Here is a 12,952-nt window from a genome sequence, read left to right as displayed (position 1 = left end):
GTTACAAAGTGCACAACATCTGCCAGTTTTCTAAAAGATTCAGAAATGCTGTTTAGTTACTTGTTCTCAGGCTTTCTCCTCTCAAGGCAGAGAGTGTATCATAAAATCATAACTCAGTCTAGGTGTATGTGTTTTGATGTTTGGAGATAATGAGGTTGTGATACTTTGTCTTCCAGAATAGCTCTCCTGTCCTCGTCTCTGAAATGAAGAGGTTGGATTAGCTGTCCCTATGGTCCTTGCTCAGTCTCCATTCCCTAAGACCCTGACTAACTTTGAGAATTGGAGTGAACATCCCTGTGACGTACTATATAGATGTAGGCCATTCTCCTATGCCTCGGTCACATCATCTTATTTCTTTCATATCATGTATTGAAATGAGATTGCTGATGTATATGTCCCCCTGCATCCTTCCTCCCCTTCCCAAAATTAAACTCCTGTCTTGTTCACTGCTGAATTCCTAACAATCAGGGCAATGCCTGGTAGATGCTCAGGGGTGAATGTCAAAATAAATTATTTTTCAAGAAGATATCCTACAAGATCATTATTTGTAATAAGTCATCTCAAAAGTTTTGTTTTGTTTTCTCCTTTTTACTCGACTTATGTCTTCTCAGCCTTTCCCTTATCTTTTTTAGCCTTTAATTTTTTTTTTTTTTTTTTTTTTCCTTTTCTCTTTTGGTGACACTCCAGCTCAGGATTCCTTCTACAGCTGTGAATGTTTTAGTCTTATTCAGAGTTGGTGCCTGGAAGGTTCTCCATCTTGATTTCTTTCTGATATGGGTTATTCAGACTCTGTGACTACTGTTTAAGATAATTCTTTTAGGGCAGCCCTGGTGGCTCAGTGGTTTAGTGCCACCTTCAGCCCAGGGCCTGATCCTGAAGACTCGGGATCGAGTCCCACATCGGGCTCCCTGCATGGAGCCCGCTTCTCCCTCTGTCTGTGTCTCTGCCTCTCTCTTTCTCTGTGTCTCTCATGAATTTTTTTTTTTTTTAAGATAATTCTTTTAAGAGATGCACTTGGCAATCCTGTGATTTTCTGCTATGGATACTGTTTGGGAGCCACATTTCTTATTGCTTTGCTAGCCCTTCCTTATTGTGTGTCTTATAGGGTCCTTTTTGGGTGAGTTGCTGTTAGTTTTTGAGCCTGTGAATATTGATGAACCTGAGGGTTCTGACTTTAATATATACAGAACAGGAAAGTCACGATATTCACCCTTGGGTATATGGTAGGATTTTGCTCTCTTCACTGTGCATGGCTTGCAGAGAACACAAGGCTGTGTAAGTTAAGTAACAATTTGAACCTGATATAATGCTCCTGAGAAACTAGTGTTCTTAAGGTATTCACCCCAGATACAGAAGTGTCTGTGTACCTCCATTGTTTCCCTCAGAACCAGACTGATCATCCATATGCATTCCAGCCTGTCTCTGGGATCTTGAACTGTCCTCAGCAGAGGCTCATGACAGTTTTTCTGGATTATAGAACTTTTTGCAAAACTGACAAACTATTAACCTTATCTCCAGAGAGACATCCATTCACATAAACCCACAAATTTTACATATATGATTCAGAAGGGCATAGACTCCTAAAGTTCATCCATGTACCAAGGTTAAGGACCTTGAATCTGAATTCTTCTTCTTCTTGTTTTTGAGTTAGAATTGACTTGGGAAACCATAGAAAGATTGAGGGGGAAGAAAAAGCACTTATTGGTTAAGACTCAAAACATCTCCCTCTCCTTGGAGGTTCTCCCCCCTTCTTGGAACATCCAGTACTCAGACTACTAAGTCATTCAAGTAAACTTATCCAGGTCAGGATTCAGAATTCAGGCTAGGCTTATTTTGAAGATAACATCGTATGTCCTTTGACCTCACAGGTACCTCTGCATCAGTCAGATTGGATATATGTGAAGAGAGAAATCAGTACATCTGGATCATCAGGTAAGCAAATGGGACTTTGTTTTAATTTCTCCATCGATTCAGTCCTCTGTCAGTCTGCAGCCATTTCCTCTCATCTTTCTCTACTGCAGCATGGGTCAGTGAGATGATAAATATTTCTAAAGAGGAGGAAGCAGCCATTCTTAAGTTTTGCCAGATCACTTCGTCTGCTGCTTGAAGTCAGATTTCTTTATTTTAATTTTATCTCATTATTATTTCATATATTCACACTTCTATAGTGGATAAAAATTCCCTGCTCTTCTTTTTATGTATATACTTTGGAGAGTTGTGGACAGCTCTCATATTGTTCCTTGGTTGTCAGCCAAGTTATACACATTTAACTCCTTTAATCTTTCTTTGTAATTCAGTCAGCTTGGCTGCTTTTTCTAGCTTTTCCCTTATTTCATCTGCATCATTAATAAACAGAAAAAGCATATTATCATCTAGCTTCTTCTACACCTTTCATTCTTTTTACTTTCCAGTTTTGCGTCAGATTCTTTGTTGAACTAAAGCCAGCCAGACATCATTCTTTGGACCACCTTGGCAAGACATGAATGACTTGCCTACAACTATCAGTGTCCCCTGCAGTAATAACATCAACGGTATATCCCAGACGAAAGGAAGGAAATGTGAAAGGAGAACACTGAGGAGCAAAATAATGCATTTGTCGATTCTATGGCAGACCGGCCCTTGCCACCCAGAGGAAATCATTGTACCTGAAACCCGTATTACAGGTTTTGTCCTCCCCAAGTATTGTGCACGGCACTAATTTGAATAATCAGGGAAGCATGCACTGTGCACTGTTTGCAGTTTGGCCACCATTCTCCCTCGGTTTCTTTTCCACATTCTCACTCTCCCACCGCCTTTCCCAACACTGATCATGACTTTCTGTCAGAATCTGTGGCCATGAGCAAAACTGGGCAGGGGATCATTTTGTTGGAAATTAGGTAGGCTCAGGTGGTGACACTCCACGCCTGTGTTTGTAACATGTGAGGCAAGTGCTTTAGTTCTTGCTATTTCTGTAACAGTCGTTGGTCTTCTTTTAACAGCTGATTCCATGGAAATGGGCAGGAGGAAGGGACTAGTGGACCTTTGCTGCTATTCATCAGTGCTGTATTAGTTTCACAACTTTCTTCCTGTCCTGATTGGCAGGGAGAAGCATACTGCTTCTAGATGATGCTGAGCTTAGTGTAAAATATGCCAGCATGGGATCTGGGCTTGTCACAGTTCATTTTTTCTTTTCATTTGGTTTGTAGAAAATGGACTTCTACCTCCACTTATCTTGTGCATTAGAGAGAAAAGGGTCAGACCTCTAGGAGCTAATGGCTTATTGGTGTGTTTAGTCACCAGATTCAGGTAGTATATTTGGCTGAAGCTTCCAACAGCACACACTTGGCTTTCTCATTTATGTTAGTTTTGCTTTTAATACAGAATTGAATAGGATACAAGAGATGGTTTTCCTGTTTGTGTCTGTGAGAACTTTCTAGATGATTTGTGGTTTAATCCTTTAAACATTTTTGATCATTTATCACTTTTTTTCCTATAATGTCATAAAAGTAGAATATTCAGATTCTACTGTTATAGTCTTTTAATCAGATTATTTAATTTTGGAGCAATCAAGGTCAGAATAACGGCTGACACAGTTGCCTCTGAATAGTCACCTAAAAGTTGTAACATTTCTTAGTTCTTTTTTTGCCTAATTTTATGGCCTTCCTTCATCTGTCAGATTTTAGATAACATCATGTGATTGGGAATCACATATTTCTTGGTCTCTGGCTTCTTAAGCAGGTAAGTATGTAACCTGGACTCCTTTTAAGTGTGAGTTTTAAAAACTGTTAATCTCTCATGTGGCTTTCAACTGCCGACAATATTGCACTCAAGCTAATTTCTTTAGGCAATTGATAGATTCTTCAGCATAACTTTTGTTTCTTGAGTCTTTTCAAGACTTGTCAAACAAAACAAAATGCTAACCTGACTTTAAGGGGCAAAAAATCCACCCCCCAACCCCGTACTATATTATTCTTTGTTCTCTATGTGCATCAAAGTGACAATCCCACACTGTCTCAATTGAGGGAGTCTAGCACGAAATAAAAAACAGCCTGGCACTGTTCTAGGCTGGCAGCCAAAATGTTTTGTGTAGCTTGGTTCTGGCAGTGGTTTTCATAAGGCAGAGAGAGGGTCTACCCTCCCAGCACCACTGAAGGAAGGCAAGCAGCCGTAGTCTTTGCTCCTTATCCCATTTCTTTTCCTTCGTTTTCCTCTTTCTTCATGTAGAACACCATCGTAAAAAAACAAAGCAAGCATTTCTTAAATAGAAACGTCATTCTCCTCACAACCTCCACGTTTACTAAATGGCATTGTTCCTTCTAGAAGCTTGTGTTAGATTTCCCTCTGCCAGCTCCTAGAGATTTCCTTCACGGTTGCATTTTTGCCACTTTTTAGAAAACCCTTCTGAATATTGCTAACTTTGGTCATGTTGACATAGTATTTTTGATGGGTTGGAATCTTGTCTTCCTTCTTGGCTTATTATTTGAATGGAAACTCTTGAATGATACTTGCTTGTATAATATGGATTTTTAAGCCAAGGTATCTCTTGTTGAGACCAAAAAGTCTGCCCATTGTTTTCTATTTTTGTCTAAAACTGAAGGTCGGCTCATAGATTTTGCAGATTGAATACTCATTTTTTTGAATGTCTGATAAATGTTGCCAGGTGAGCAAGTGAACTTCCATGAAATATAAAGATGTATATTTAAAATTTTTTCCTTTGCAATGAAAATGCAAGATAGAATGCAGTGTTTTTAGGTTTCTCAGTTTTTTCTAAATAATGGCTAGTGACCTATTATTACAAGGGGTGTGAAAACATAGCTTTATGATTTTAAGTGATAACTTGAGCAGGAGACTAGGTTTTCACTATTAGCAAGCATTCTGTTAAATTTTGTGGAATGTTCCTCAAAATGTAAATGTGTTTTCTGTTGTATTAAGCAAAAACAAATGACTGACTTTCAAGTGGTCTATTTTAAAAATTAGTGTTTTGCAATCAAGATAAGAATAATTAAATAGGCAAAATATGTTTTCCGAGGAGATGGATATTATTTTCACTGATTTTTATTTTTAAAAATTGTCAATGATTTTTGGCAATAAAAAATTACTTTGGGAGGAAAACTCATGATTTTTTGTAACAGTGTGACACATGTAACAAAAAAAAAAGTAAATTAGTGCTTCCTATTAGAATTATTAATGTGAAGCATTTTTATATGCCCTATACATGGGGAAATATATCTATTATGGATACATTAAGATCAACTTGTACAATATAAGAGTTGTTTTTCTTCCCTAGAGATTTATTTTTAATTTAGAAAATGCTTCAAAATCATGAAAAGGGTTTGGAAAACAGGTATAGGAGAATTATGCATTAAATAAACTCACCTGTTATTTTCTCTCGTTCTCAAGACAGGTTCAGCAACATATTGGCTCATTAATTTAACAAAACAAACAAGTGCTCACATTGCTTTGTATGTATAATGCACATGTTAATAAATGCTACAATTCTCCATTCCCCCCAATGCTGTTTTTTTAAGCTTGTATTTAAGTACCTATTTCAGTAGAGTAGCTAAGATGAATCTGGGTAGGATGCCTGTTAGGTTATATCAATTAAGTCTTTCGGTCAATATTTAATGTTTCAGAATTATGATATTTTTTAGAAGGGAAGTTAGTGAAACTTTCTTCTCTTGGTCCAATGAAGTGCGCGACTGTCTTGAATCCTCTGTACCAAGGTGTGATAATAGAGACCAAAAACTTACTCTCTATGTTCACATCCATTCAATAATGTTCACTGCATATTAAATGCTATGCATCGACTTTAAATACGTTTTCTCCAGTGGTATAATTTTTATTCCAATTAAGCCCTTTGTCTTTTCTGCGGTAGGAACGTATCTTTCAGTGATTTAGGAATTGCAGCAGGAATTGATGTATTTATTTGTTTATTCTAACTATCCACAGAGGCATAGTAGAAATATATTTAAGACCTGTAATGTTTTGAGTGTTTGAGCAGTTGTATTTTTTTGTTTGTTGGTTGGTTTTGTTTGTTTGTTTGTTTGTTTTGGTAAATGCTATTGAGTTTTTCATTTTTGTAAGTAATAAATTCTACAGTTTTGTTTAATTCAGAACACATCAAAGATTCTATATCTATAGTTTGATGTTACACAGTTTGTAGGAGTTACTGTATAGTAACTTAATCATTATATTTGTAGTGACATGGAAAAATAGGTTTTTTGAGGGATGCCAACAAAGTTGGATAAATACTAAATTTCTTATTTTAACTAGGATTTCATTTTATTATATTAAATATGTTTGTAATTATGAGTGGTGTTTTTTTTCATTTGAATATCTGCACAGGTTTTGAATATGACTCCTGGGTAGGTGGTTTGAATATTTTGTTTGTTATCAATTGTTGGTAACACGTAATAACAAATACTGATTTCTAAGTTTATGTGGTCAAAAGTATTAGTCATTTTTCCTCACGCACATGGTACACACTTCAGTGTTAAATTTCATTACAGAGTGTTGCATGAAAGTGTATGTGCTAATTCAGTTGTTTGATTTTCCCCTCATTTTTGATACATTTTAATTCCCCCTGCCCAACATATTATCATTCCGTAGACTACTGTCACGAGTATGTCATATGTTTTCTGTGGCATCTCACACTGCTCACTTTTTTATCCATAGTACCATATGAGTTCCCCCTTTTCAGGTTTACACTGCATATTTTAAGCTGCTGATAGTGTAAGTACATTGCAAGGTAAAGTGACATTTAGCTTTTTGAGCTAGTGTCGTTTTTAGCATGAGAGCAGGAGTGTGTGTGTGTGTGTTTTCTTTTTCCTCTGCCCTAAATCTTCCCGTATTTCCCATTAAAACAAAGAAATTCAACAAACAAGCAAACAAAGAAATACAGAGATTTGGCTACAGCAGCAATTGAAATGCATCAAAAAGTGGCTACTACAATACAGTTTTATTAATGAATGATCTACATTGGTTCCAGCTGTGTCCATGTGATTAGGCCTTCACCAGGCAGCAATGGGTATTTCCCTATTGCTTTTATTTGATTTCCAAGAATGTGTCATCTGTTACATCAGCCCCTGCCAATATGCCCCCTGTAAAAGTGTTTTGTTTTCTTTTTCCTTCCAAATTTCTGAAGCATAAGTTGAATACCCACACATATCCCTGCCGAAATATTGTTTCTAGTGAATAGTGGCCTAGGTTTCTATGCCTGGTGTTGCATACCAAAATTCCAGAATATAAATTAAAGTAAATGTTTATTAAGTTTATCAGTAAATTCTCAGAAGTGCGGTTGCCTGGTAATGCTAAAGATAGACTATTTTCGCTTTTACGTTTCCATCTTAATATTTTATTACAGTGGTATAATGTGTTATAGAGGTGGACAAGCTTGCAGATTGAAATGGGGATCGTCCAGATTGTTCCCTTCCCTGGACCATATGGTATAGTTCTAAAAGCCTTTTGTACGCTGTCTGTTCAGTTTATTGTAAACTCAATCTTTAGTGCACCTAAAAAGATAACCAAATAAAAATGGGCCCGAGAAAAAGGACTTCATATCATGTAAGGGCCCCAGAAATACTTGTTTTAAAGGAGATAACTGCAGATGAAATTGAAGTTGAGATGATATAAACAAAGGAGGCTTGTCATTCTCTGAATATGCTTTGAGTTCACATGGATTGTACAAGATTGCCTTTGAATGCTGGTTTTTAAATGAAGGAATTCGTGTTATCTGACTATACTTATTATCCTTATTTATGTCATTCTTGTAGTCTCATGAAGAAGGGAATGTTGCTCTTATCTGTTTTACAGAGGAAGCTTCTACCTAGGAGTAATGCAAAAAAATATATAAACCCCAGGTTTTATGAATATATAGGTTTTTCTTTTGACTGATTTCAGTGAGAATTTAGGGATAGAATTTTCAGTAATTTCACCCTTTTAACCATTACCCCTACGCAGAGATTATTGAAAAGTTTCTCATTCCTTTTCATCCCCCCACCAGTCCCCCTCCCCACTTGACCTATTATGGTTCCATAATTCTATTTTAGGAAAATGGGATAAGAGATTGCTTATCCCATATGCTAAGACTCTTTAAAAGCTGGGAATGAGATGATTTCTCCTGACTCACACTCCCCTTCCCTCCAAAGTAAGCTACTGTTAGAGAAGAGCATTAGACATTACCCATTGCTTTTTGGCACAAGAGATTTGAAGCTGAAATTCTACCAAATGAGGGAGGAGAAAAAGGAGAGCCTGTGAAGAGCATGATTCTTTACTCTATCATTACCCTGAACCACTGAAAGGGTAACTGAGAGGAACTCAAATGTTATTGGAATGTGTAATTTCCTTTTGAATGGCCGCAGTGAAATATAGTTTAACAAAAAAGGCAGAAAAAGTATATGTGGCTTATGGAGCTGATGGTGATTGAAATTAATGAATCTTTCCAGCTCTCTGTGATTGAAATTATTCCAAGAATGGTACACATTCAAAATCTGTCCAACAGAAACCTTACAGAGGGAATTACCTTAAGGAGCTTACTAGACATTAAGTGGAATAGCACAATAATTTAATAGTACTGATGGTAAATTGGATACAACATATTTTTGGGATATAGATTTTTTCAATTTTGAAAAAAATTTAAAAACAGTAACTGATTTCAAGTTGCAGAGGAAGTTTTTCCTATTTAAAAAATATTGTTATCTTGTGGTCTTTCGTTTAATCAGAAGCTGCTTTCTAAAGTGCTCACACAATTGAAAACATAGTTTATACTTTGAAATGAGCTAGGTTCCTCTTTCCTTCTCTCTCCCTGTTCTCTTTCTTTCTTCCTTTCTTCCTAACCTTTGGCTATTTGTTTGTGTGTGTATGTTGTGTACGTGAGTGATACATACCACACTATAAAAAAATGTTATTTTACGGGTTTGAGGATCAGTTAGGAAGAGAAATACAAATCCTGTAATGACTATGCAACAAATGGATTCATGTGGAGGAATTAGACCATGCTTATCTGAGTAATATATACTACTGAAGATTGTAGAAATGCAAATTTAAAATTGTTTTTATTTCTTTTAGCTAGGAAGAACTAGATCATAGCCTTAATCGAATTAGATAGTCTAACTCAAATAACTCCTCTTTGCTGCAGCTTCTTTTTAATGGTAAAAATGCCTCTGGCTCCAGGTATTAGAAGATCTTAACTGAATGTGACTGAAATGAGGAAGAGTTTTATTGGTCTCGTGTCATAAGAAGTCTGGAGGCAGTTAGTTCACAGATAACTGATGCCACTGGGGACCCAGGTAGCATCTCCTCCCTCATCCTTAGCATGTAATTTTTGCCTTTTATTTCACAGATGACTTATACCCCCAGAAATTGTGCTTACCTTCAAGCAGGAGGAGAAGTGAAGGATGCTCAGAAGCACTTTCCTCTCTCTCTCCCCCCTTCTCTTTTTTCGGAAAGGATTGTCTGCTCACTGGAGATATCTCCTGGGCCGAAAGTGTCACGTAAACTACCTCTAGCATGAGAGAAAAAGTATTACAGCCATTTTGTTTCTATTTTGGAGGAAGGCAGGGAGAAGAAGAATCAGAGTGCATATCGAGTGGGCTGTCCCAAAGTTATGTGCCATAGTTCTCAATTCTTTTGTATAAATTAGTTGCTTGAACCTTTGAACTTTCTGGGTACTTGGTGTATATAGTAGTTTGTTGCTGGTTCCCTTTGGACATCAAGTACATATGTTTTGGTTTTGTAATGTTATTTCTATGTCAGACGACAGGAACTATAATTGGGTCGTCTTGGTGTCTTTACTTTTAGCACAGTGCCTGCATAAGGACCCTCAGTTAACCCGTGGTGAATAAATGAATGGATGACTATTAAGAAATATATTTGTACTATTATTGGTATAAATCATTTATGCATATAAAGGATACAGTAGTATTTTTAACTTGTAAAAGGTTATGGACTACATTTTATTATTTTTTTTGTTGTTGCTCCTCTTTTTATTTTTTAAATTTAAATTCAATTTAGTTAACATAGAGTGTATTATTAGTTTCAGGGGTAGAGTTTAGTGATTTGTCAGTTGCCTATAACACTCACTGCTCATTACATAATGTGCCTCCTTAATGTTGATCACTCAGTTACCCCATCCCCCCACTCACCTCCTCTCCAGCAACCCTCGGTTTCTTCCTAGAGTTAAGAGTCTCTTGTGGTTTATTTCTCTTTCTGTTTTCATCCTATTTTTCCTTCTCTTCCACTATGTTCATCTGTTTTGTTTCTTAAATTCCGCATATGACGTTTGTCTTTTTCTGAATGACTTATTTTGCTTAGCGTAATATGCTCTAGTTCTGTCTACATCATTGCAAATGACAAGATTTCATTCTTTTTGATGGTTGAGTAATATTCCATTGAATATATATACCACAGCTTCTTTATCCATTCATCTGTTGAAGGACATCTGGGCTCTTTCCATATTTTGGCTATTGTGGACATTGCTGCTATAAACATTGCGGTACAGATGCCCCTTTGAATCACTGTTTTTATCCTTTGGATAAATACCTAATAGTGCAGTTGCTGGGTCTGGACTACATTTTACTGACTTACTTGTTTTTGCTAAGGGAACATCAAATTGTCAAAGTTGTTTTGAGTGGAAGATATTCAGGTACAAAGATTATAGGAAAATCCTCAAAATGACTTAGTACTAGTGCTTTTGTTGGAGTGCATTATTCCATGAGTAAATATAAATATAATTTATTTTTAACTTTTTGCATAGACTATTGTTTAAATAAGGCTGTCTTGCAATTGTCATATATTAAGATCTGGTTTTTGGAGAAAGAAACAGTTTGAACTTATTAACATGGCAATTGGGTAATTTGATAATTTATATTATAGATCTTAATTTGCAAGAAGGAATTATTAGATCCTTGGTAGCCTTATAGCCAAGAGCACACCATATCACATTTTATTGCAGATGGCATTTGGGGTATTTCTCTTAATTCTTAGAGTGACAGCTTCCTGTTTTTCCAAGACATATGCAAATAGTAACTTACAATAGAAAAACACGTCTACAAGAAACCCTAAGAAGTCATTTTTATATCTGCTTGCTTTGTGAACTATCTTAGAGGAAAGCAGGCTACCTCTTAATTCGAAATCTGCAGAAGAAATGGCTGAGTGTACCTTGATTGTGTGACTCAGTGTCTCACAACTCGTCCAATGCCTAACTTAAATTCCTTTTGTTATATTTCCATTCTGTTTGTGTTATTTTGGCCTCAGAGGACAAAGAAAACAACTATCCACTATTTCCCATACAACATTCCCTATATAGCACCATTTTAATAAATTCCTCCTTTTTTCATTCATGGTGGCAGAGTTGCTGGTACCTTAATTACTAAAACAACCTGTGCATGGATAGAACTTATCTCCAAGCAGGGAATGTATTCAAGTATCTGGAACTTAAATTTTCTATCTGAGCAGTTTATAGTCACTGAAAATAAAGGAAGAGCTTTTAACATTCAGAAGGAGTCCTGGGGAGAGAGTTCCTACATAATCATAATATAGGCAAGATAGTTTCCTAGATTTGGACTCAGAATGGGTATTGATAGTCTGTTTTGGCCTTCAAGCTGCTCTTCTGGTCATACTTTTGGAGGGAATAATTTATGGGCCAACACTCTGCACTTGAAAAATTATGTTCTACCCTTTTTTCACCTTTGTGTTCTCCACCATCACTATAGTATCTGGTGCATCATAGGAACTACAATTCTGTTAAACGAACTGTTTTAGTTTCCCTTGGTAATGCTTCCTAATACAGGTAGCTTAATGCTTTACATTTCCCCATTCCACTTTAATTTAATTTTATGCTGCCTTATGAGCACTCATAGTTAATTTTTTGTTGTCATTATCTTCTTATTCAGTAATTTCTCTAGTGATTCATAACTTACTTGAATAACTAAAAGCAGTGGTAACGCCTGGAAAATTCACTCGATGATGTTGCTGTAATCTTTAATCCAGGAAAATTTTCCTTCTCTCTCATAAAGTGAAGACTTACTGTAGCCTATTGATGAGAATTCAAGAGTACATTAATTGAGTGCCTATTGTGTATAAGGCACTCTGTTGGATTATGAATGGATATAAATTATGCACAAACTTTGCTGCCAAGGAAGTGACATCTGGTTGGGCAGACAGACACACTTATATACTATATCACTATAGTATAGGTAGGATTGTGGCAACTGCTCTAAATGGGGTGGAAGCCAAGTTTGGTGGTACCACAGAGCAAGGAATAATTGCTTCTGACTGGCTAAATATGGATGAGCAGTTGACTTAAGCTTTTGTAGATGAGATGGAATTTGAATGCAGTCTTGAAATATATGTAGGAGTCTGACAGGTGGTAAAAGTGAAAGGGTTCTGGGAAGAGGAATGCAGTAACAGTGTTCGGAGGTGGAGATGTGTATGGAATGTTTTAAAAAACATTGGGTACATGGTGTGTCTGTGAGAGTGACAGGAATTGAGGCTAAATAGCTTGGAACCAAATTGTTAGGGGTCTTATTTCTTGTTAAGTATTATTTTCTCTTCTGTAGAAAAATAACCCCACATAGCCTTATAGGTATTTGAGTAGAGGAATGACATAAGGTATCTAAAAGTCTCAGAAGAATGGAGACAAGGTGAAATGTAGTGGCATATAGGGAGGACAGTCAGAAGCAGAGGCCTAATTGAGGTTGGAGATGATGAGGGAGGCTGGGGGCACAAGGTCTGGGGAGGAGGACCTGATATCCAAGGTCCCAGGGAGGTCAGCTAAAAGCCCTGTGGGTTGTTGATTTGGCGAGTTGTGCAGCAGTGTCCTGGCTCCTACATTATAGAGGGCGCTTTCATTTTTTTTTTTTTTAAGATTTTATTTATTCATGAGAGAAACAGAGGGGCAGAGACATAGGCAGAGGGAGAAGCAGGCTCCACACAGGGAGCCTGATGTGGGATTTGATCCTGGGACTCCAGGATC

General features: G+C 36.8%; 1 protein-coding gene across 22 annotated transcripts in view; it reads left to right on the top strand.

The window, feature by feature from the left end:
* The window catches only part of GTDC1 (glycosyltransferase like domain containing 1), a 427,409-nt gene that overhangs the window by 95,737 nt on the left and 318,720 nt on the right, over window positions 1-12,952 (top strand). For 17 of the 22 annotated variants that reach the window (XR_012013265.1, XR_012013264.1, XR_012013268.1 and 14 more), the window contains one exon: window positions 1,869-1,932. Coding sequence is in view for 9 of the 22 variants with exons in the window: in XM_072789071.1 (XP_072645172.1) it covers window positions 1,869-1,932 (64 nt within the window). In the remaining 13 variants the exon portion in view is untranslated. Of the gene's footprint in view, window positions 1-1,868; window positions 1,933-2,411; window positions 2,664-12,952 lie in introns of those variants that run through there. The other 5 variants (XM_072789085.1, XM_072789079.1, XM_072789087.1 and 2 more) reach the window with 5 other exon arrangements.

Source organism: Canis lupus, chromosome 20, assembly GCF_048164855.1.
Source record: "Canis lupus baileyi chromosome 20, mCanLup2.hap1, whole genome shotgun sequence".
Classification (NCBI taxonomy): Eukaryota; Metazoa; Chordata; class Mammalia; order Carnivora; family Canidae; genus Canis; species Canis lupus.
This window is presented reverse-complemented; position numbering and strand designations above follow the sequence as displayed.